The sequence below is a fragment of the Triticum aestivum genome, chromosome 3B (genome assembly GCF_018294505.1).
Source record: "Triticum aestivum cultivar Chinese Spring chromosome 3B, IWGSC CS RefSeq v2.1, whole genome shotgun sequence".
NCBI lineage: Eukaryota > Viridiplantae > Streptophyta > Magnoliopsida > Poales > Poaceae > Triticum > Triticum aestivum.
The window spans coordinates 76475472-76499579 of record NC_057801.1 but is presented as its reverse complement, the minus strand read 5'-3'; the positions used below and the strand labels follow the sequence as shown (position 1 = coordinate 76499579).

Sequence of the window (24108 nt, the reverse complement as noted above, 5' to 3'; positions counted from 1 at the left end):
GAGAGAGAGAGAGAGAGAGAGAGAGAGAGAGAGATCTATGTGCTTAAAATGACCTGGATGAGACACAACCAATGAATCTGGATCGATATTTTCAGTATTGTAGTATGTTCCTTCCTCCCATTTTCAGAGAATAATCATCACGAAGAAAGCAAGGACAAGTTTAAGGGAAGTTTCCATCTCAGCCCGAGCTCATATGAGCTCGTCATGAACAGTAAAAAAATCAATTTTTTTCTAAAAATATGTGAAAACATTGAGAAATGTTTTGAATGTTTGCAAAGTTTTATCTTGAAATAACATTTGTGCAAGTAATGGCAAAGAAGAATAGCATTTTTGGAGCATTTTTGGATAATAGCATTTTTGGAGCATCGTTTCTTTTGCCACGACTTTCACGAATGTCATTTTATGATGAAATTTTGCAAGCAATCAAAACTTTTGTTAATGTTTGCCACAAATAAAAAACCAGAATTTTTTTGATTTTTTTCTTCAGATTTTACTGTTCACCTGAGCTCGTATGACCTCGAGCTGCCTCGTTTCTGGTGGCCCTAGGAGAAAGAAAAAAATCTTAGGATTTCTCCGCCTCTCGTTAGTGCCGCCTCGTCTCCGATGGCCCTAGGACCATGTAGGCACGATGGACCCTGGCCCTTGCTGGCAGGAGGGATATTGCTTCGTTTTTCGGTGTTTTTATGAGTTCGTTTAGGATTTGTGACCTGCTCAGGAAGACAAGGCGATGATGGCTCTCTGAAGGTGGAATAAGGTTCTCCACGCCTAGCACCCATTTCAATGATAAACCTAGCGTCATCGGAGGGCTTGTGAAAGTGTGTCTCCGGCTGATCTCGTGGGATTCAATCGGTGTTGTTCTTCGGTGGATCTGCTTCGGTTGTTGTTTTCGCTGGTCGTGTGGCCTTAGCATAACGACTTTTTGACTGTCTACCAGAACAAATTAGGAGGGGCGATAACGGCGGCACATCTTTCGCTTGCTCCAGTGTTTCTATTCGTCGGGTGGTATACGGATATGGATATAATTTTGATTATTTCAGTGTTGTTTGTACTGTCATGACATGATGAATAGATGGAAAGTTTCCTCAGAAAAGTGTTTTAGTGCTTACTTAAAATTCCCCTTACAAAAGAGTGCATGTCTAAAATTGGTATCTCCATTGCTAAAAAGCCAAAAGAAGAACGTGGACTGGTGCTAGTGTCCCATTTCTTCTCAGATTCGTTGGACCTCACGCGTCCTCCATCCCTTCCCTACCCTCAACGTCTCGCCGCCGACGCCGCCCAGCTCTTCCAGCCGAGGGATTTCCGCCGCGCCGGTACCGCCCCGGGCCCCTCCGTCGCGGGCGCCTCCCCATCTCGTGCCTCCCCCGCCGCTCCTCCCCACCACACGCGAGGGGGGCGGCGCCGCTGCCCCGCCCTGTCCCCCATCTTCTCCGCGTGGATCCGCCTCCGAGGTAACCCCTCCCATGGATTATCTGGCCGCGCAATCCTTCCGTTAAACATATTGATCATGTCCATTTCTTGAGGCAAAATAGCCATGCGCAACCACCTCCCCTGAAAAAATTCACATCAGTTCGAAAGGCGATTAAGCGGTAGATACGATCCAGCCCAGCATTTAACACTGTTTTCTTCTGATCTCTACCAAAGGACGAGGCTTATGCTTGTAGTGTGTACGATGTTGAGCACCTTACATGTTGCAGTATTTCAGATGCATAGATAGATTCTTCGATGCTAACTAGGCCTATACTGTTATGCTTGGCTTGAATATCTCTAGTTTGTATTTTTGCTGTTGGGTGCTAGTTTGTCTTATCTGCATTAGCCTGGATAACTATTTCGCAAGACACAGGCCCAGATGCTATGTATTAGTGTGGGTAGCTATTTCTCAAGCTACATACAGTCCTAAGTAATTATGTCACCTAGTTAGTGTTGGTGTAGTCTACCGTAGTTGACATCTTTTGGTGTAACATATCTGCAGTGTTACTGTGTTGTTATGAATGATACCTCGCTGCTCTGTTGCCCTGACATTTCTGCTTGTTTGGGTAATCACAGTGATGAGGAAAATCAATCATCGATGGAAATGTATACAAGTACACGGGGCATCATTACATCTGCATTTGGCCTTACACTTCATTTCTGAAACTTTGAACTTCTATCCACACACTTACCCCTTTTGCTTGCTAAAGTGCTAGATCTGGATTTCTCGACAACCTTCTGTTCAGACCATGGCATATGGTGCTCTCATAAAGTAGCTAGGAAAGTGTCTCATACTTGAGTTTTTCTCATGTAGTTGTCAATCAGCACCTGTGTTTCTGCATCACCTGTAGTTATAATATGCTTTTCTTTGACACTTGAGCATCTTTTCGTTTAATTTATAGTTGTGCATTTACTAGTCTAAAAACCTTGTCTCAACTTGCCCTCCAATCTTGGTTATATTAGAAATTAACTTCATTAGGATATGAAACCGCAGACAAGTTGGTGAGAGTGTTAGTACAATGCAACGTTATGGGTTTATTGATTGTGTATATGTATATAGTTGAAGGCTCAATAGCTAGCAACCATGATAGTAGCTAGTTATTTCTATGAGCAGGCTAAATTCGCATCACCTTAATCTCCTTTAATATAAATTGGGTCAAGTAGGCTTCAGGCATGAAGGCTTCTTGTTCAATGATAAGACATATTTAGAGCAATTAATCACTTGATGGTTTTGTGAGATGAGGCTACCGTTATTGCTTGTTGAATAATTTGTACTCCCTCCGTAAAGAAATATAAGAGCGTTTAGATCACTAAAGTAGTAATCTAAACGCTCTTATATTTCTTTACAGAGGGAGTAGTTGGTGTGGGTTGTTTTGTTGCGTTTATACGAATGGCTTGATCTTCTGCTAGGTGCTCATAATGTTGGTTGTCTGAATATATTGGGACAAAATTGTTTGTGTGTTCTGGTAGATGTCTCAGTCCAAATATGTGTCACTTCAATGGTTTGATCTGCTAACGTGTGCTGTTTCTTTATCCTGGTAGATGCTTCAGTCCAAATATTTGTCACGTATTATGTGCTTTTTTTTAGGGGGGACACATACGATATGCTTGCAATTGAACTTCTGTGTATGTCCCCAGGACTGAGGCTTATACCTTCATGGAAACCTTGACAAGTGTTTTGAGTTGTGATCATGCCCCCAATGTGAAGTCATACCTTCATCCACTTGATTAAGAAGGTCACTGGTTATAGCATTTCCCCATTTTTTTAACAGACTTAGAAAATGATTTTGTACTTCACACTTTAACAGGTCAGGGGACAGACTTGAGAGCCGTTTTTCAAATATTGATGATTGATATATTAATAACAACTAAAATGATGAGTACAACAACTGGTCGTGTTACTGCTAATCTTTTGTTTGCACGGAACTTATAAATTTTAATAATTTGCTAAAATGTTATATACTACAAGATATAATATCACGTGCTTATTTTTACCTCTTTTCTTACATGCCAACAGGTTTCTACAATCATAAGCTGTTCTACTTTTATATGGATTTTTCCTAAACATCAATAAAGGATGAGATTGAGGAGCATAAATGGACTGCGGTGCAAGCAGCTTAAACTCGTCCTTCTTGCTTTCTTCGTGATGTTTATTCTCTGGAAATGGGAGGAAGGAACATACTACAATACTAAAGATATTCATCCAGATTCATTGGTTGTGTCCCATCCAGGTCATTTAGCATATAGACATATTTCTCTTTCTTTTTTTGCATTATGCTTATCTTTATCTCATTTTTGTTCGAATTTCTGTAGCTAACTCAAAGTTTGTAGATCAGCATACATCCTCAGATGAAGACTTCCCAAGTGTAGATTCGTTGCCACCGCCAGTAGTTAAAGTACAAAAACAAGTTACCGGCGCACCACCACCACTGCCCATTGTCGGTGTTCCTGCTAATGTGGGAGGTGAACAGGGGGCATCATCTTCTGAGCCGAAAGGTAATTACTTATCTTCTATGACCGTAGGAGGAACCATGGATTCTTTCTTGAGAATGCTAGTATGCATTTCTTCAGCGTCACCTTTTGGTTATGTCTAGAATACTGAATCACCGTGTTGTACATAACTTAGTCAGGGGTTATCTGGTCCTAATATTTCTATCTCGTGTTTGCTTCATCTATCATCAGAATGTAACCACAGAAATGGAAGATGGGTTCCTGACAAGCGCAGACCACTCTACTCTGGTTTTGGCTGTAAACAGTGGCTTTCTGAGAGCTGGTCCTGCAGATTGACTCAGCGCACTGATTTTGATTACGAACAATTTAGATGGCAACCTGAAGCTTGTGATATGCCAGAGTTTGAGGCCTCTCAGTTCTTGATGAGGTACGTGTCCATAGCATGTCCGATATGAATATGGGGATGATAATATACTGCACCCTTGGCCTTATTATTATTATTATCACATTAAGGGGAACAATACTAATTTGGTTATGTTTCAGAATGCAGGGCAAAACCATTGCTTATGTGGGCGATTCTTTAGGGAGGCAGATGTTTCAGTCCATGATGTGTATGGCTACTGCTGGAGAAGAGCGGGCAGACGTGGAAGATGTCGGTGCGGAGTACGGGTTTGTCTTAGCACCAGGCGCAAAAAGACCAGATGGCTGGGCTTACCGGTTCCCGAGCACCAACACGACCATTCTATACCATTGGTCGTCGACGCTATGTGATCTGGAGCCTCTGAATCCATCAGATCCAGCCACCAGCTACGCCATGCACCTCGACCGCCCACCTGCTTTCGTGCAGGACAACCTCCACAGGATCCACGTTCTGGTCCTCAACACCGGCCACCACTGGAACCGGGGCAAGCTAAGGGCAAACAAGTGGGAGATGTACGTCGGCGGATCCCCGAACCACAACAAGAACATCGCCGCCATCTGGAAGGCCAAGAACTTCACCATCCACAGCGTCATCAAGTGGCTGGACGCGCAGCTCCCCCGCCACCCCCACCTGAAGGCCTTCTACCGATCCATATCGCCCCGGCATTTCTTCAACGGGGACTGGGACACCGGCGGCAGCTGTGACAGCACGAGCCCTCTGGCCAAGGGCAGCGGGATCTCCCAGAACCGCTCCGAGGATGCCGACGCCGAGGGCGCGGTGATGGGGACCAGGGTCAGGCTGCTGGATGTCACCGCTCTGTCGCGCCTGAGGGACGAAGGGCACATATCACGGTACAGCATCAAGGCCACACAGGGGATCCAGGACTGCCTGCACTGGTGCCTCCCCGGCGTGCCGGACACGTGGAACGAGATCCTCGCGGCCCAGTTGTTATAGTCTGTATGTAGTTGGATGGAAAATGAGCTAATTGTTGCTGATCAACTTAGTCCATGTTATGATATGTATACGGGGATTATTGCTGGTATTTACTGCAGAGCTTCTATGGTGGGGATACATGGAAACAGCAGGAAGCAAGCAGCAAGGGGTTCTTTCTGTAATGTAACTTGTGGTACTCATGCCACTTGTCTCCTACAGTACCTAGGAAATGCGTTACTGAGTAGGTAACTACTACTCCCTCCGTCCCTAATATAAGAGCGTTTTTTACATTAGTGTACTGTTGAAAATGTTTTTATATTATGGGACGGAGGGAGTATTAACTCTCAAGCACCAGTGCTAAACAACCTGCCAGTTAAATTGTCCTAGTCCACTCAAATCATATACTCGTTCTTTTGAAATTCTTCAGAGGAGAAAGGAAAATTATTTCTTTGCATCTTTTCTTTTGTGAGGCATAATATTTATGTCCATGTATATGGTTTCAGGGGGAGAAATATAGACATGAGATGTGCTTGTGGGCTCGGCTTTTGAGCATGTGCAAATTGCTAACAAATTGTTGTTTTATCATTTTTATACAGGTCGCATATGGGTGTATTTAAGTTTCAAATTTTACGCGTGCATACCTGTTCATGTTGTCATTTTCCTAAGTTTGTTTTCAGGTCGCATACATATGGTCATAACATGGTTTGAATAAAATCAATTCAAATTTGTGATGAAAATACTTGCCCGATGGAAACTGAGCCGAACAAACCTATAACTCCTCAATTTTTTTTGAGGCGTTAACTTCCAAAATATTTCTTTTTTCCCTCGAAAATGAGAAAGCTATACAACTTCTGGACGTGGAGTTTCTACACCCAAGAGCAAATGCTCCTGGTGTGAACAGTAATATCAAATAAATTCAAAAATATTTCAAAAAATTCTGAAATTTTTCTGTGACATACTTTCACAAATGTTAGTCGTGCATGCAAAATTTCATCGCAAAATCACATTGGTGGGAGGCGTGGTAAAAAAACAAAATCGATGCTCTGAAAATGTTACTTACAAAAGCATTTTGAAGCTTTGATTTTGTTTTTTTACACGACTTGCACCAATGTGATTTCGTGATGAAATTTTGCATGCACGACAAACATTTGTTAAAGTATGTCCCCAAAAAATTTCAGATTTTTTTGGTTGTACTGTTCACACCAGGAGCATTTGCTCCTAGGTGTAGAAACGTACTTTCGACAACTTCTCAAATCCCAAGCTAGTTCTTCTCGTTGGAAAAATGAACTGAACCGCCGGCGCGGCCAATTGACATTTGGCGGCAGCAATTTGGGGCTCCGCCCGTGTCGCCTCGAGAGGACGATGCGGAGGAAGGAGAGCCGGTTTTCACTCCCGTCATATTCTTTCTATTGTAATGCAAAAATGAGAGAAATGAACACTAATACCTCTTTGTTCCTTTATTGATGTGTTTTTCTTTTCCGGAGAAGCCACACCATAGAAGCCCTTGTATACAAGTCCCCGGCACGAGTAGTTCCGAAACACAAACCCGAGAAAAGGAACGTGTGAAACCAGTCCCCGGAGGATTAATCCCAATAGACCATGTTTAATTGATTCTCAACACTCCCCCTAATGCTGCCTACAGGCCGGTCCATACATATGCGGGGCACTGGGGCGAGACGACAAACTGGGGCCCTTGTGGGCAGATAAAAATTCAGAATATATTGTATTTCAAAAGCATTTGCATAATTCAATATCATTCAATAATTCAAGTCTTTTGAGCTAAGTAAGAAGCCAAATATACTTCTGAACACTTTTAAATTCTTCGAAGAACTACTATTTGTATAAAAATGTCAATTGAACCTTTATGGGATTCTACCAGGTCATCTCTCAGGTTTTTTTACTTCCTTTTCTCACTTATAAACATTTTTTAGAAGACATGTAACCAAATAATGAAATAATTGTAGAAAAACAGTCAATACAGGGAACAAAAACACCTGAATATGGGCATATGGCTTGATGTCGAATTGTCAAAGCAGCTTCCCAGATCTGCAAGGCTGCAACACTCATTCCCCATCCCCCCTTCTCATCCCTGGATCCAATGAAGCTTTGAAGAACAGGCCAGCAGAAGAGCAGGAACTAGGGAGAGAAGAATTGGAGATGTCAGATGGAGCAATCAGAGGCGGAGAGGCGGGCTATTTAACAGCAAATGAAAAGAGTACTTGATTAGGCGAAGGAGGGAGACTTACCATCTCTGATGCGGTGATGCCTCAAACGTCTACTTGATGGGGAACATTGAGGATGCAAACATAGATGATTGGGGGAAGGGAATAGCACCATCGGTCTCCATTAATGGATACACGGGAGCGGCACATCGAATTTGGAAGTGCATGGGAGCGGCGGCGCTGTTCTCTAAGATTGGAGAATTCGGGGAAGGAGCCGAGGCGGCGAGGAGACTGGAGGAGATCGATGGAGTGCTCCAGCAGCGTATCAAACTAGCGACCGATTATTTCGGTCCGTGAGTGCTAGCTATGTGGTGGGCTTGGGCTTTCTTTTATTTCCTCTTAATTTTTTCTAGACCTAAGAGCATCTCCAACAGCCGCGCTATAGCGCCGCGCGCAAAAAAACCGTTAGTGCGCGCGCTGCGGCTGGTTTTGCGCGTCCGCCTGCGCTGGCTCCAGCAGTGGCGCTATAATGCAGCGCGCGCGCCGCTCCAGCAGGGCGCAAAAATACAGCGCGCGCGCCGCACAAACCACATGTACATTTGAAAGAAGATGAGCAAAAATGATCAAACAAACAAAATAAAAATCAATAACAAATAGTTTAAAATAAATCATTACAACACAAACAAATAGTTTATCGTTCAGTACAACAACAAATAGTTCAAAATAAATTGTTACAACACAACAAATAGTTCATGAAGTTCATGCTCTTTGCCGTCCATGCCATGCCCACCACTCTTCAATTAGATCATTCTGAAGTTCATTGTGCGTTGCGGGACGCCGAATGGCATGATAGGAGGCAACAAAACGGGCTACCCTTTCAGCCCTCCGCCGCACTCGCACGGAATGTCCCAAGAGCTCATACTGTGAGTAGTCTAAATCTTGGCCACGCTCATTCTCAATGATCATGTTGTGCATGATCACACAAGCGTGCATGATGTACCAAAGCATTTGTTGATCCCAAAATCTTGCCGGTCCTCTCACAATAGCAAATTGGGCTTGCAAAATCCCAAATGCTCTCTCCACATCTTTTCTAGCCGCCGCCTGAGCATTGTGGAAATCAAGATTTTTCTTACCTTCCGGTTTTTTCAACGGCTTCACAAAGGTTTGCCACTTTGGATAGATGTCATCCGCTAGATAATAGCCATAGTTGTACGTACGGCCATTTGTTACAAACTGCACAGGTGGCAACTCACCGTTTGCAATCTTATTCATCAGTGGTGACCGGTTGAGTGTTGGAAATATGAGCGATTTACCGAATGATTTTATTAACAGAAATAGTAGATAAAACATGACTAAAATAGCAAATATACAGCAAGTCATGCAATCTGACAGAGAGAAGGTAAACATCGTCCGCATATATGAACTTGAGGTAAACACATCTAGAACAGTCACTAGATGAAGTTGCTTATACGACATAGAGCCTAACATACGTAGGACAGAAACTAGAGCCAAGAACCGTAACAGGACTTCTAACAGAAAGGAGAAGAACACGTACGGCACGGCAGCAGCAGAAGCGCTGGACTTGGGGTCGGTGTCCTCGCCTGCCATGTCGTGGAGGAGGTCGTGGACGTCGGGGAAGAAGTCTTCGTCGGGGAAGTAGTCGTCGGCGACCGGATCATCCGTGATGAAGCAGCCAGTAGTCGCGCAGAGCACTCCCCAAAAACCTTATCACCCTTCTCCCGTACAGGACTCAAAGAGGGCGGTTTCGGAGGCCTACTGTCCCGACCTGCGGTGCACGCCGCAAGCCGGGATGGAGAAGATCGTAGTAGCAGCGCAGTGCTCGGGAACCGGTGGCGAGAGGAAGAAGTAGTTCTGGTGCGTCTTGCTGAGAGGAGCGACCTCCCTTTTATAGGCGCAAGAGAAGGAGGCGAGAGGGCAGCGCCGGGAGCTGAAGGGACCGAGGGAGATGAAACGAACAGACAGCAGCCGAAGGGTGCAGCTTTCGCATTTAATCTCCACTACAGCAAAAACTTTCCATCTCCCGAGTGACCTTTCGTATACCCGTAGTGCGTGGCAAAAATTTAGACATTGGCTCGGCTCATTCCCGCAACCCGCAACCCGCAACCCGCGGCGCGGCGCGTCGTGACGAGGCGTGGCGAGGCGGGCGGCGGAGGAGGAGCGCGCGTGGATGTCCCTCTTGTTCTCATGCTCATACAAGTGGGGAAGGAGCCTTCCTTATAAAGAGGTCCAACTCCCTCTAAACTAGCAATGTGGGACTAAACTTTAGTTCCACCTCTTGCCTTGCACAAATGGGCTGTGTGGGCCTCTAGGATTTATTAGGAATTTCTGAAACTGCTACTGGGCTAGGCCCAAAATGGACAAAATTCCAGCAATCCCCCACCAGATCCCAGAGGCACACAAAATTTGCCTTTGGTTCCAAAACACTGTTTTATATACCGGTACTGCAGTGGAGACTGTTAAGTTGAACTTCCACCTAGAACTCTATGCTACACTAGTAAGCAACTTGAACAGTGGACTGGGCCTTGAACTGCAAGTTTTCTGTGAATCTAGCTTCACATAAAGCCTTGACCGATACGTGGCTACCGTGGATCTTCCCCGCGGGTGGAGCTTATGCGTCATACTCCGTGACCTTTCATGAGTTTACTAGAGAGAATCCTACTCTCATAGATTGTGACGTTTGACAATCAGACTCATATAGGTGTGTTCTTCAAAAGATGTTCTGCAGGACAACATCTCTGCTTCAAAGAGCCACTTAGAACACATTAAGATATACATCAACCTGCCATGCAGATTAGGAGAGTATTGCATCTTCATGGAGTGGTATTTTAATAGTAAGGATACTCTCCTCCCAGTTGACCAACAACTTGTCTTCCACATCTAATTCACGGGATCTCCGATCACAAAGAATAGGTTACCACTGTGAACAACTCATATTGTGGGTCTCATACCCATCTCCCTCGATGCATTATCTATCACATTACGTGATAAACCCTTAGTGAAAGGATCTGCCAGATTTTTAGACGTTTGGATATAATCCAATGCAATAACTCCGGAGTTTCTCATTTTCCTGACAGACTTTAACCTTCTCTAAACGTGTCTTGATGACTTCATATTGTCCTTAGAGCTGTTCACTTTCGTGATCACAGTTTGATTGTCACAGTTCATAAGGATACCCGGTACAGGTTTCTCAACAACCGGCAAGTCATTCAAGAGTCGGCGAAGCCAATCTGCTTCGACCGTAGCTGTATCTAGTGTTGTGAGTTCTGCTTCCATAGTTGACCTCGTTAAGATGGTCTGCTTGCAAGACTTCCAAGAAACAGCACCACCTCCATGAGTGAACACATATCCGCTCGTGGCCTTTATCTCATCAGCATCTGAGATCCAGTTTGAGTCACTATACTCTTCAAGCACCTTTGGGTGCCCAGTGTAGTGAATTCCATAATTTACAGTGCCTTTCAAATAACGCAAAACTCTCTCTAGAGCTTTCCAATGCACATCTCCCGGTTTTGAGACAAACCGGCTCAGCTTGCTAACAGCAAAAGAGATGTCAGGTCTTGTAGCAATGGCTAAGTACATAAGCGAGCCAATAATCTGAGAATACTTCAATTGATCTCTAGCAATTCTTTGATTCTTTCGAAGCAGCACGCTAGCATCATATGGTGTTGGAGAGGGCTTGCGGTCACTATAGCCAAAGCGACTCAAGATCTTTTCCACATAGTGAGATTGAAGCAATGTAATCCCACCATCATCATCTCTCAACAACTTGATGTTCAGAATGACATCAGCCACACCTAAATCCTTCATCTCAAAACAGCGAGATAGGAAATCCTTGACCTCCTTAATAACATTCAGATTTGTTCCGAAAATCAGTATGTCATCAACATACAAGCAAAGCATAACTCCCTCGCCCCCACCATGGCGATAGTACACACATTTGTCAGCTTCGTTCACAACAAAGCCTGCAGCTGTTAAAGTTCTTTCGAACTTCTCATGCCACTGTTTGGGTGCTTGCTTGAGTCCGTACAAAGACTTCAGCAACTTGCACACTTTCCCTTCCTGACCATCTATTACAAACCCATCTGGTTGTTCCATATAAATTTCCTCATCCAACTCTCCATTCAGGAAAGCAGTCTTAACATCCATTTGATGAATGAGAAGACCATGTGAGGCAGCTAGTGAAAGTAGAACTCAAATAGTGGTCAGTCGAGCCACAGGTGAGTAAGTATCAAAGAAATCTTCACCTTCCTTTTGGGTATAACCCTTAGCCACGAGCCGAGCCTTGTACTTTTCAATAGTACCATCAGGCCTAAGCTTCTTCTTGAATACCCATTTGCATCCTATAGGTTTGCACCCATAAGGACGATCAGTTATCTCCCAAGTTTCATTCGCCAAGATGGAATCCATCTCGCTACGAACTGCTTCCTTCCAGTAGTCAGCATCTTCAGATGCATAGGCCTCTGAAATAGAATTGGGAGTGTCATATATGAGATACACAAGAAAATCATCACCAAAGGACTTTGCAGTCCTCTGTCTCTTGCTCCTAATAGGAACTTCATTGTTCTCCTCCACAAGACTTTCAAAGCGTTCCATCGAAATGGCAGGTTCGGTAATTGTAACTGGTTCCTGGTTCGATGAACTAGGCATCTCCTGATTAGATGAGGTAGCCATATCCTTCATGGGAAAGATATCTTCAAAGAAAGTCGCATCATTCGACTCCATGATCGTACCGACATGCATGTCAGGTACCTCAGATTTTACAACCAAGAATCTATAGCCAATGCTATGAAAAGCATATCCCAAGAAAACACAATCCACAGTCTTTGGTCCAAGTTTCCGCTTCTTTGGAATTGGAACATTGACTTTCGCCAAACAACCCCATGTTCGCAGATAAGAGAGTTTTAACCTTTTCTTCTCCCATTCCCCGAATGGAGTTATCTCTTTGTTCTTTGTGGGAACTCGATTTAGGACATGACATGCTGTCAATATCTCCTCCCCCCACCATGCCTTGGAGAGACCTGATGTGTCTAACATGGCGTTAACCAAATCAGTTAGAGTACGGTTCTTTCTTTCGGCCACCCCATTTGACTGAGGTGAGTAGGGAGGCGTCCTCTCATGGATTATACCATGTTCCGCACAAAAAGCATCAAATTCATTGGAAAAATACTCTCCACCACGGTCGGACCTAAGCCTCTTGATTTTCCGATCAAGTTGGTTTTCCACTTCAGCTTTATAGATCTTGAAAAAGTTCAAAGCCTCATCCTTAGATTTCAGAAGATACACACAACAGTATCTAGTGGAGTCGTCAATTAACGTCATGAAATATTTCTTTCCACCTTTTGTCAAAACACCATTCATTTCACATAGATCTGAATGTATAAGTTCTAGTGGTGCAAGATTCCTCAACTCCGCAGTCACATGAGATTTACGAGGTTGCTTAGCTTGCACACACACTTGACACTTAGATCCCTTAACGGTGGTGAAACTAGGGATTAAGTTCAACTTCGCTAGTCGCGACATGCAACCAAAGTTAACATGACAAAGTCGTGAATGCCACACATTTGATTCACTATTGTTGCAAATATGATTAACAACTTTATTGCAAACGTCTGATAAGGATAAACGAAACAGACCTCCTGACTCATAGCCTTTACCAACAAAGGTTCCATACTTGGATATTACAAATTTATTCGACTCAAAGACAAGCTTATAGCCATCTCTACACAGAAGAGATCCGCTAACAAGATTTTTATTGACGGAGGGGACATAATGCACGTTCTTCAGCCGCACGATCTTCCCCGAAGTAAACTTCAGATCGACCGTGCCAACACCACGAACAAAAGCACTTGAACCGTTGCCCATCAGCACGGTTGAAGTCCCTGCGGTCTGATAAGACGAAAACATGGAAATATCACCGCATACATGCACATTAGCACCCGTGTCAATCAACCAATCAGGAGAATGACATACTGAAAGAATAGTAGGAAATATACCATACCCAACATCCTTCATGTCAATGTCTCCGATGACAACATTAGCGGTCTTGCCGCCTTTCCCAGGATGACGCTTGTCATAGCGATTGGGGCAACTAGGAGCCCAATGATCAGGATCTCCACACACATGACAAGCACCTTTCTTCTTGTCATTCTTCTTCTTGAAGTTCGTGTGCTGCACAACCTTGTTCTTCCCATCAAACTTTCCTTTACCATCAAACTTGCCCTTGTTCTTGAACTTGTGGGACTGGAAGTTTTTCTTCTGCACCACATTGGCACTAGATCCTCCCTCAATACCTCGAGCACGTGTGTCCTTTGCTCTCGCCTTTTCTTCCACATCAAGAGTGCCAATGAGATCCGGAACGGAAAACTCCTGTCTCTTATGCTTCAGTAAGGTAGCAAAGTTCCTCCACGAAGGAGGAAGCTTAGTGATGATACCCCCGGCAACAAACTTGTCCGGTAGGATACAATTGAAGTGCTCAAGTTCTCTAGCAAATGACTGTATCTCGTGAGCCTGCTCAACCACGGAGCGCTCTTCAGTCATCCTGTAATCATAGAATTGCTCCATGATGTACAGCTCAGTGCCGGCATCCGAGACCCCAAACTTGGCCTCGAGTGCGTCCCACATATCTTTTCCATTGTCAATTGACGCATAAGCATCAACTATGTTCTCACCAAGAACACTCAAAAGAGCAGCCTTAAACAAGGTATCCATTTTCTGAAAAACTTGTGCCTATTGGGCATCTTGCTCTCCTTCAGGTTTGCCAAGAGTGGCGTCATAGCAACTCATGGTTTGAAACCATAAGACTGCTCTCACGCGCCACCTCTTATAGTGGATACCCTCAAACATAGCAGGTCTCATGGAAGCAGCAAAACCATTTGAGGTAAATTGCCTATAATAAGGTTTTTGGATTGTTGGAAATATGAGCGATTTACCGAATGATTTTATTAACAGAAATAGTAGATAAAACATGACTAAAATAGCAAATATACAACAAGTCATGCAATCTGACAGAGAGAAGGTAAACATCGTCCGCATATATGAACTTGAGGTAAACACATCTAGAACAGTCACTAGATGAAGTTGCTTATACGACATAGAGCCTAACATACGTAGGACAGAAACTAGAGCCAAGAACTGTAACAGGACTTCTAACAGAAAGGAGAAGAACACGTACGGCACGACAGCAGTAGAAGCGCTGGACTTGGGGTCGGTGTCCTCGCCTGCCATGTCGCCGAGGAGGTCGTGGACGTCGGGGAAGAAGTCGTCGTCGAGGAAGTAGTCGTCGGCGACCGGATCGTCCGTGATGAAGCAGCCAGTAGTCGCGCAGAGCGCTCCCCAAAAACCTTATCACCCTTCTCCCGTACAGGACTCAAAGAGGGCGGTTTCGGAGGCCTACTGTTCCGACCTGCGGTGCACGCCGCAAGCCGGGATGGAGAAGATCGTAGCAGCAGCGCAGTGCTCAGGAACCGGTGGCGAGAGGAAGAAGTAGTTCTGGTGCGTCTTGCTGAGAGGAGCGACCTCCCTTTTATAGGCGCAAGAGAAGGAGGCGAGAGGGCAGCGCCGGGAGCTGAAGGGACCGAGGGAGATGAAACGAACAGACAGCAGCTGAAGGGTGCAGCGTTCGCATTTAATCTCCACTATAGCAAAAACTTTCCATCTCCCGAGTGACCTTTCGTATACCCGTAGTGCGTGGCAAAAATTTAGACATCAGCTTGGCTCATTCCCGCAACCCGCATCGCGTCGCGTCGTGACGAGGCGTGGCGTGGCGTGGCGAGGCGGGCGGCGGAGGAGGAGCGCGCGTGGATGTCCCTCTTGTTCTCATGCTCATACAAGTGGGGAAGGAGCCTCCCTTATAAAGAGGTCCAACTCCCTCTAAACTAGCAATGTGGGACTAAACTTTAGTTCCACCTCTTGCCTTGCATAAATGGGCTGCGTGGGCCTCTAGGATTTATTAGGAATTTCTGAAACTGCTACTGGGCTAGGCCCAAAATGGACAAAATTCCAGCATTGAGAACATTGATATCATTCAAAGATCCAGACATTCCAAAGAATGCATGCCAAATCCAAGTCTCCTGATCGGCCACCGCTTCAAGGATTATAGTGGAACCCTTTTTTTGGCCGTGGAATTGCCCATGCCATGCCTTTGGACAATTCTTCCAACTCCAATGCATGCAATCTATTGAGCCAAGCATGCCAGGAAAGCCGCGCGCTTTGTTCATCGCCAATAGCCTTGCGGCGTCTTCAGCAGTGGGAGCTCTCAAATACTCCTCGCCAAACACTTGCACAATTCCCACTGCAAAGCGCTTGACACACATGATGGCTTGGCTCTCACTCATAGCCAAATGATCATCAACTAGATCAGCCGGGATACCGTATGCCAACATACGCAAAGCGGCTGTCACCTTCAAAAAAGTGCTATGCCCGAGCTCTCCGGCGGCATTCCTCCTTTGCTGGAAAAACCGGTCATGGCTCGCTAGTTTCTCTGCAATGCGCCTGAACAACTCGGTGCTCATCCTAAACCGGCGACGAAAATACGACTCCGGGTATGTGGGATTCTCCACGAAATAGTTCTTCATCAATCTATTATGGGCATCAATCCTATCTCTCCAAATTTTCTCCCGACCCATAACCGAACCACCGTGCTTCGGTTTTTTATTGATATGCATAGCTACGATCATTGCAAGATCCTCCTCCTCTTCCATATCAAATTCTTCTTCGGAAGAATCATACGACGAACTCATCTACAATGTTCAATACTATACTATAAAAACTACAATTCAAAACATGCACCAAATTCATGAAGTTTGAGCAATACATACCTTGTAGGCGTTTTGTCAAACACCTTGCGCGCGGCGCGACAGCGAGCGCTCGGGCGCTGTTCCTCGGACGACGGAGGCGCGCGGGCGCCGGCGGTACTAGGAGGGGATGGGCGGAAGCGCGGGCGCGCGGGGATAGGCCGGGGAAGCCTGAGACGGTCGCCGGGGTGCGCGGGCGGCGGCGGCGGCGCGGCCGGTCGGGGGTGGAAGCGCGAGAGGAAGAGCGGGCGCGAGCGCTCGAGTGTGCCGCGCGCTGTAGTGGGCGCCCGAAATACGCCGCGCGGGTAAGTGTTTTTGCCCGCGCGTCCAACCCGTTTTAGCGCGCGCGCCGTTTTTGCGCGCCCGCTGGAGCGCCCTGACGCGTTGCGCGCGCTAAAAACGCCTATTTTACGGCGCGGCGCTAGTTTAGCGCGGCTGTTGGAGATGCTCTAAAGAAGATACTACCTGGGCCGGGGCCCCTACGTCCCAGGGGCCCAGGGCGGTCGCCCCGTTGCCCCGGTCTATGGGCCGGTCCTAGCTGCCTAACCTCATGGCCATTACAATCATCAAAGCTACATGTAAAAACTTGTATTGTACTGTACTATACACGATCGACGACGACGAGTCAGAAAGTATAGTGGTTGATCCATGAGAATGCAATGTACTCCCTCCGTTCATAAATATAAAGATGTTTTGGATATTACAATATAAACTATATGCGGCTGGAATGAATGAACAACCACACTAAAACGTGTCTATGCAAATTGATTCAGAAAAACTAGTCTCTAAAACGTTTTACATTAGTGAGTGTACATAGGAAACAGTGGCGTACCTAGGGGTGTGCCAGGTGTGCCATGGCACACCCATAATTTTGGAAAATGTTCTTTTACCATGTAATAATTAGTTGATTTTTAAGGCCCATTGGAACCAATGAAAATATACTTTGATTTTTTGAAGTGTGCACACCCTGCATTTTATTTCTGGGTCCGCCACTGATAGGAAATATTTGTGAACGGAGGGAATGGTAACTCGGAGCCGGCCGGCCTGTTGCGTGTTGCCCCTACCTAGCTAGGTGTTGGAGGAGACGCCAGCTTGAGCCTCCTTCTTCATCTTCTTCTTTCGCCTCACAGGGATAAAAGCTGCTCCGGCGACGACGGCGACCGCGATCACGACGGCGACAACTATGACAACGACAAGGTTATCTCGAATCTTCTTCCCTGCATCCACACGCATGCACGACTGAATGTATAATCGCATTCGAGTATATTAATCATACACGCTCTTATATTAGTGGGATGTAGGGAAGATGTGATGAACTCACGGATCCTCGCTCCTTTTCCCATGGGCCTCACCGGAGCGGATATCTCGAACCGCAGGTTGCAGTCGTACCGGTGCACCGAGGCCACGCCTGACCGGACGCCCTCGAACACGCCGAACAGGCCGCCGGGGCCCGGCACGTCCCGCACCGACTTGGCCAGGCACAGGGCGCACTCCGGCGCCGTCACGTTCCACGGGGCGCACTGCGCCACCGCGCGCACGGTGCTGTTCGCCCGGAGGGCGGCGCTCGCCGCGGCCAGCATGCGCACTGACACCCCCGGGCTGTTCGCCGCCGCGCGGGGCAGCAGCGACCGCGCCAGGCCCACCAGCGTCTCCGCGTCGTAGAACCTCGGGTAGACGACGGGGTCGTGGGTCAGGAAGCTCATCCAGCGGCGCTCGTCGGCGGGCGCGGAGACGGAGGCGTTGGTGTCGGAGTAGGCCAGGAAGCAGCCGTCGTTCCAGAAGGCCGCTCGCCGGCTGCCGTCGCAGTGGCCGGCCCTCTCGACGGCGGTGGCCAGGCACTCGCGGCAGTCTCCCCGTGCCGGGGACTCGCCGAAGCAGAGGCCTCGGGCGAACACTGTGCTGTTATTGCTCCGCCTGGCCCCGCCGGAATGGAGGAAGGCGAAGCTCGTCGGCGCAGCGGCTGACGGGAGGGCGGCCAGGAGCGGCCTCAGGCTGGCGCCGAACGCGGTGCCTTTGGTGGACCGCCGTGGATCCGGATCGCAGTCGTACAGAAGGTAGCCCCCCGTGACGTCCTTGGAGGCGCCGGTCACCCGGAATGGCGTCACGGCGGCGACGAGGAGGAGGAGGAAGAGGCATTGACGCGCCATGGCGTTGACAAATTGTGTTAGCAGGCTACAGATAGCTTAGCTACAAGAAAAAGATGGAGACGACTTTTAGTAGTCTAGTCCAGTGAGTCCGCAATGGATGGCACATTCCCATGTGATCGGGAGGAGCAGATTATGCCAATCTGATTTTCACTATGTTTGCGGTCTATTTTTTCTGTCCTAGTTTTTTCTTGTTTCTTGCTGCTGCATTATATATTTGTTGGAGTTTAGATGTGACATTCTTAAAAAACATCTAGATGTGAATTAGACAAACTGTTATAAATTTTGTTTGAAAATACAAAACCTACGAAGCTCATACGCAAGTTTACGAAACGTTCAAAACTAATCTTAAAGGGCGAATTGCAGGGGGTGGGCCCTCCCTCCTCTGAACACCAATCCCAATCCTCCACATTGATTAGTACGTAAAGTAAAGTCTAACATTGCCCGTCCACTTAAAGATGCAATAGTCCTACTACTTCCTCCATCCCGTATCTAGCACTGAAATGCGTCTACATACATCAGTTTGAACGTCAATTAATACGGCACGGAGAGAGTACTAAATAGAGATAATATGAAAAATATGTATTATTGGATCTCATAAAGCCCTACTGGCAGAGTATTAACACCGAAAAGTGAAACACATATACTAACAACTCATGAGCTGAATAATCCTGTGCCCAGAGTCTGATGAGTAGTTGTTACGGTCCATATTCTGGCCTATTGATGTGCATCACATTTTCACGAATCCTTTGAGCTAGAATAGCATGGTGGGCTTTGTCACATGGCGTTTTCATCAAGAAGGGTATGTTCTCTGTCCGCTGCGCGTATCATATGGAGTAGGAATCGTTTTAAGACAATAGGAAGAATCAGGGCTAACAAACTTGAGTCCAAGTGGGATGAGCTATGCAGACTTCAAGCAAAGATCAAAATCTTCGCGTGGAAGTGTTTTGCGTGTTTCAATGAGTGGAAGCCTAGGAGATTTGGAGGTAAAATTGGTTTGAGGGAATTGCAATGGACAATGCAATTCTTGATTACATGTAATTTTATCAAGACCGATTATGAGACCATCTATATATCTGCAAGAAGTTATCCTCACTATGGACGGTGCACTTGCCAAATGAGGCGGCAAAGAGCTGATGGTGAAAAAGTTTAGTCCATACCATACGTGGTTATCTCTAGCGTCTATCTAGGTGTTAGTGGCGAATTTTTGAGAGCCACATAGAAAACAAAAGAAAGAGCAAACATATCGAAGCAACGGAGGGCTTTGTCACCCTAAATGTGGATGCTTTGATTCGGATAGCGGTAGCGGGGCGAGAGGTAATCCAAGATGATTTGGGCCATTTTATTGTTGTTAGCAACAATCACATATTGGAGACAACTTTGAACATTGCAACCACAACGAAAACTTCGTCAGTGCTCGTATGGTCCCTATCTTCCTGGTTTATTGTTGCATTTGCATACATGCTTCTTTTTCACCGAAGTACCTTATGATTTCTGCCTTAGGGTTACTTAGTTCATACTATAGCAAAGTCGTGTGATCCTCAATCAGATGTTTAGGTTGATGAATCGCCGAGTTTTATTGTTGCTATGAATGTAAGTAATTTGGAACGGAGGGAGTAATTGGTGAATGTAAGGACGCGAACTTATGGCTCTCGGGTACCCGCGCACCCTATATGCGGAAAAAAATTAGTAATTCAAAAAAAATTCAAAAAATTCCAAATCTTGTTTGGATCAAACATGATCAGGTATTCTACTCGTCTAAAAAGTTTGGACAAGAAATGATTCATATTGACTTCACGGCAAAAAAGACAAGTTTATGACGACAATATAACGTGTATAGTACTTGTATATGGCTTTTTTTGCCGAATCTTCGATCCAGGATGCAACGAAAGTCATTCTCTGATGAATCTTTTTATACGACTACAATACTTGATCATGTTTGTTACCAAAAAAGATTTGGAATTTTTTGGACCTTTTTTTAATTACTAATTTTTTTCGCATATAGGGTGCGCTGGTATCCAGGTTTTCCTTCATATTTTCCGTGAATGTAAGTATTATTTTGCTACTAAAGTAGCCAAAATGGCATTCAAAAAATAATATTAAAAGCAACTCAAAAAATAATATTAAAAGCATTAAGTTCAGTTTTGTCCATACATTCACCTTGTTTGTTTTTTTGTGTACGGCGGGTCCCATGTGCAGCCTCACCTGCCACGCACCACCCCTGGGCCGGGCTACTAGTATGCAGAGCCCATCCCTTCCAGTCCATACCCAGAGTCGTCGTCTTCTTCCATCCAGCTGGGCGAGACGCACGAGATCCGATCCGATCCGATCCACCCCGGAGCCGGAACCCTAGCCAGGCCCACCGCCATGGCGACGACGCGCCCGCTCCTCCTCTGCGCCGCCCTCCTCCTCGCCGCCCTCTCCTGCACCTTCGCCGCCGACGCGCCCTTCCTCGTCGCGCACAAGAAGGTGGCCCTCTCCCGCCCCAAGCCCGGCGTCGAGCGCCTCGCCGTCTCCCTCGACCTCTACAACCAGGGATCCGCGTGAGTACTCCCACGTCCCGTCCCCTACCCGCCTGTTATCCCCGCTTCCTCCTCACTTCGCGACGGCGATGCGGCTTGCTCTCTCCGCCGGATCGATGGGATCTGCGGCGGCCTCGGCCGGCAGCTGAAGGGATCGGCTCGGTTAATTATGGTTTTAGCTCCTACAGCTCGCAATTCGGCGGTGAAATTCGGAACCGTCTCGTGGATCCTGCCTAGTAACTGCTAGATCTAGAGTTTATAGATTATTATCCGTACAAAATGGCGACCCGATCCTTCGTTCTATTGCTTGACCATGCGCCTGATTTAATTTGTCTAGGCAAACAGCTAGCAAGGTAGAGTAGCCGCAGCCAGTTGGTGAGCTTTTACAAGAGCTTCCAGGCGTCCCGTTGTTATTGAGCAAATTTGTCAATAATAACGCTGGGTTTTGCATTTGGGAAGTTGAAGCATCTGTGTGGTGTTTAATAGTCATCATCCGTCTGTGATGTCATAAAATGTTCTTAGTTGATTACCTAGAATAGAATCTTATCTTTCTTATTTTGATGTATCTTGTAATCTCATGGTTTTACTGCTCCTGCTGTTTAGAACTAGTAGTAGGAGTATATGCCAAGCACTTTTCCAGATAGTTTGGTTCTAGTTTGTTGAATGGTGTATCATGTTCATCAAAGTCCTAAAACTTACCAGATGGGTTTCCTTGATGTTCTAAACTGAGCTATAGTAAATATCTTGTTTGCTCTTCAAAGTGCACATCCTATTTGCATGGACAACAAGTTTGATTCCTTTTTCCTGTTCAACTTACTTACCTATTTGTATCATATGATTGCCAGTGAGTATCCATGTATTTTGCATAGTCATATGTAATAAGTTTTTTTTTTGCAGAACTGCATATGATGTGGCCATTAATGATGACTCGTGGCCCAAGGAAGCATTTGAACTTGTCTCTGGAGAGGTCTCGAAGACTTTGGAAAGGCTTGAACCGTGAGTACATTTTCATTTTGTAAAGCATGTCTCTGCTTTTGGTGACTCCATTCCACTATGGTGTTATTTGAAAAACTATCATGTTATAGAAAGATAAACTTTTATCATTTGCACTTTTAGTGGTGCCACTGCCTCGCACGCGTTTGTATTGGAGAGCAAAACACAGGGCAGGTTCCAAGCTTCACCCGCTGTTATCAAGTACCGTGTTGCCACAAAGGCTGCACTTCAGGTATGATCCTCAACCCGTTCTGTATATTATTCACTAGTGTCTCAAATGATATACATTCACTTGATTGCTCATTCATTCACCAGTGTCAACTCCTCTCGCTAAACTGATAATTTTGCACTGTACAGGAGGCCTACTCAACTCCCATCCCCCCCCTGGACATTCTTGCTGAAAGACCTCCAGTGAAGAAGTTTGAATGGGTAAGTGATCGTGTGCATTTTCATTCTGGTATATCTCCTTGGTGATTCTAATTTTTTCCATGCTATTTTGTGGGGCTGATACTCTTGCTTCTGGAAATCTGGATTCACTGTCATTTGTTGTTCAGGCTAAGGTAATTTCATTTCATTTCTCCTCCATATAAATAAGCTGCCATGATATTCCCTGGTGTGAGATTCTAAGAAACTGTCCATGTGCAGAAACTTGTTGCGAAGTACGGAGCACTGGTGTCTGTCGTTTCCTTCGTTCTGGGGTTCATCTACCTGGTCGCGAGCCCATCGAAATCTGCTGGCTCAAAGTCTGGCAAGAAGAGGCGCTGATCTATCATCCATGGTTCACCGTTTTTGTAGCTGGCCTTGGTAGCCGAGGAAGAGAATCTCTGAAGTTACAACACCCCATGGACTGTAATGTAATGGAGCGACTAGCAGCAAAGTGACACTATAATTTTGGTTATTTCCATTTTGTGTTGTCAGCGACTTAACCCGGAGGAGTAGATTTGGTGAAACTTAGAAACCCTTTTGATTCTGTACTGTGTGGAGGACCAATGTGGTTGTGCGTCCAATCTTAGCCCCTGGTATCATATCGTTGTCGCTCCAAATGAAACCGTAAATCAGATTTCCGAGGTGTTTACATTGATGCAAATGTAAGCTGAGCCAGTAGAGCACGTCTTGGCTACATTGATGCAACTTCTGGGTGTGCCAAACAGCAAGAACATTGTGTTTTTGAATGATAAACCTGCTATAATTAACATCAAAATAAATACCTCAAATTTTGACAATTTTCAAATTTGCAAACGTCCTAGCAAAGTACATTACCCTCATTAAGGACCTGTACAATAATGTTATGACAAGTGTTTGAACAAGTGATGTTGACACTGATGACTTCCCGATTAAGATAGGACTGCATCAGGGTCAGCTTTGAGCCCTTATCTTTTTGCATTGGTGATGAATGAGGTCACAAGGGATATACAAGGAGATATTTCATGGTGTATGCTCTTTGCGGATGATGTGGTGCTAGTTGACGATAGTCGGACGGGGGTAAATAGGAAGTTAGAGTTATGGAGACAAACCTTGAAATCGGAAGGGTTTAGGCTTAGTAGAACTAAAACCGAGTACATGATGTGCGGTTTCAGTACTACTAGGTGTGAGGAGGAGGAGGTTAGCCTTGATGGTCAGGTGGTACCTCAGAAGGACGCCTTTCGGTACTTGGGGTCAATGCTGCAGGAGGATGGGGGTATTGATGAAGATGTGAACCATCGAATCAAAGCGGGGTGGATGAAGTGGTGCCAAGCTTCTGGCATTCTCTGTGACAAGAGAGTGCCACAAAAGCTAAAAGACAAGTTCTACAGGACGGCGGTTCGACCCGCAATGTTGTATGACGCTGAGTGTTGGCCGACTAAAAGGCGACATGTTCAACAGTTAGGTGTGGCGAAGATGCGTATATTGAGATGGATGTGTGGCCACACAAGGAAGGATCGAGTCCGGAATGATGATATAGGAGATAGAGTTGGGGTAGCACCAATTGAAGAGAAGCTTGTCCAACATCGTCTGAGATGGTTTGGGCATATTCAGCGCAGGCCTCCAGAAGCTCCAATGCATAGCGGACGGCTAAAGCGTGTGGAGAATGTCAAGAGAGGGCGGGGTAGACCGAATTTGACATGAGAGGAGTCCGTTAAGAGAGACCTGAAGGATTGGAGTATTACCAAAGAGCTAGCTATGGATAGGGGTGCGTGGAAGCTTGCTATCCATATGACAGAGCCA

General features: G+C 45.9%; 2 protein-coding genes across 5 annotated transcripts; both read left to right on the top strand.

Moving 5' to 3' along the window:
* The first annotated feature begins 1175 nt into the window (after positions 1–1175).
* On the top strand, positions 1176–5565 carry LOC123068699 (protein trichome birefringence-like 14). Of its 4 annotated transcripts, none has more exons than XM_044491323.1 (6): positions 1178–1448; positions 3106–3203; positions 3485–3698; positions 3799–3963; positions 4150–4345; positions 4462–5565. In XM_044491323.1, exons 3-6 carry the CDS (start codon positions 3545–3547, stop codon positions 5291–5293), a joined length of 1347 nt encoding a protein of 448 aa, XP_044347258.1. In that variant the 5' UTR covers positions 1178–1448; positions 3106–3203; positions 3485–3544; the 3' UTR covers positions 5294–5565. The 4 variants fall into 4 exon arrangements, with proteins under 4 accessions (XP_044347256.1, XP_044347254.1, XP_044347258.1 ...); XM_044491320.1 differs by having other exon boundaries at positions 3781–3963; XM_044491321.1 differs by lacking the exon at positions 3106–3203 and having other exon boundaries at positions 1176–1448.
* A 15060-nt stretch (positions 5566–20625) lies between these two features.
* Positions 20626–22928, top strand: LOC123068698 (translocon-associated protein subunit beta). Its single transcript, XM_044491318.1, has 6 exons — positions 20626–20931; positions 21808–21906; positions 22027–22135; positions 22261–22332; positions 22458–22463; positions 22549–22928. Exons 1-6 carry the CDS (start codon positions 20756–20758, stop codon positions 22666–22668), a joined length of 582 nt encoding a protein of 193 aa, XP_044347253.1. The 5' UTR covers positions 20626–20755; the 3' UTR covers positions 22669–22928.
* Positions 22929–24108: the final 1180 nt, after the last annotated feature.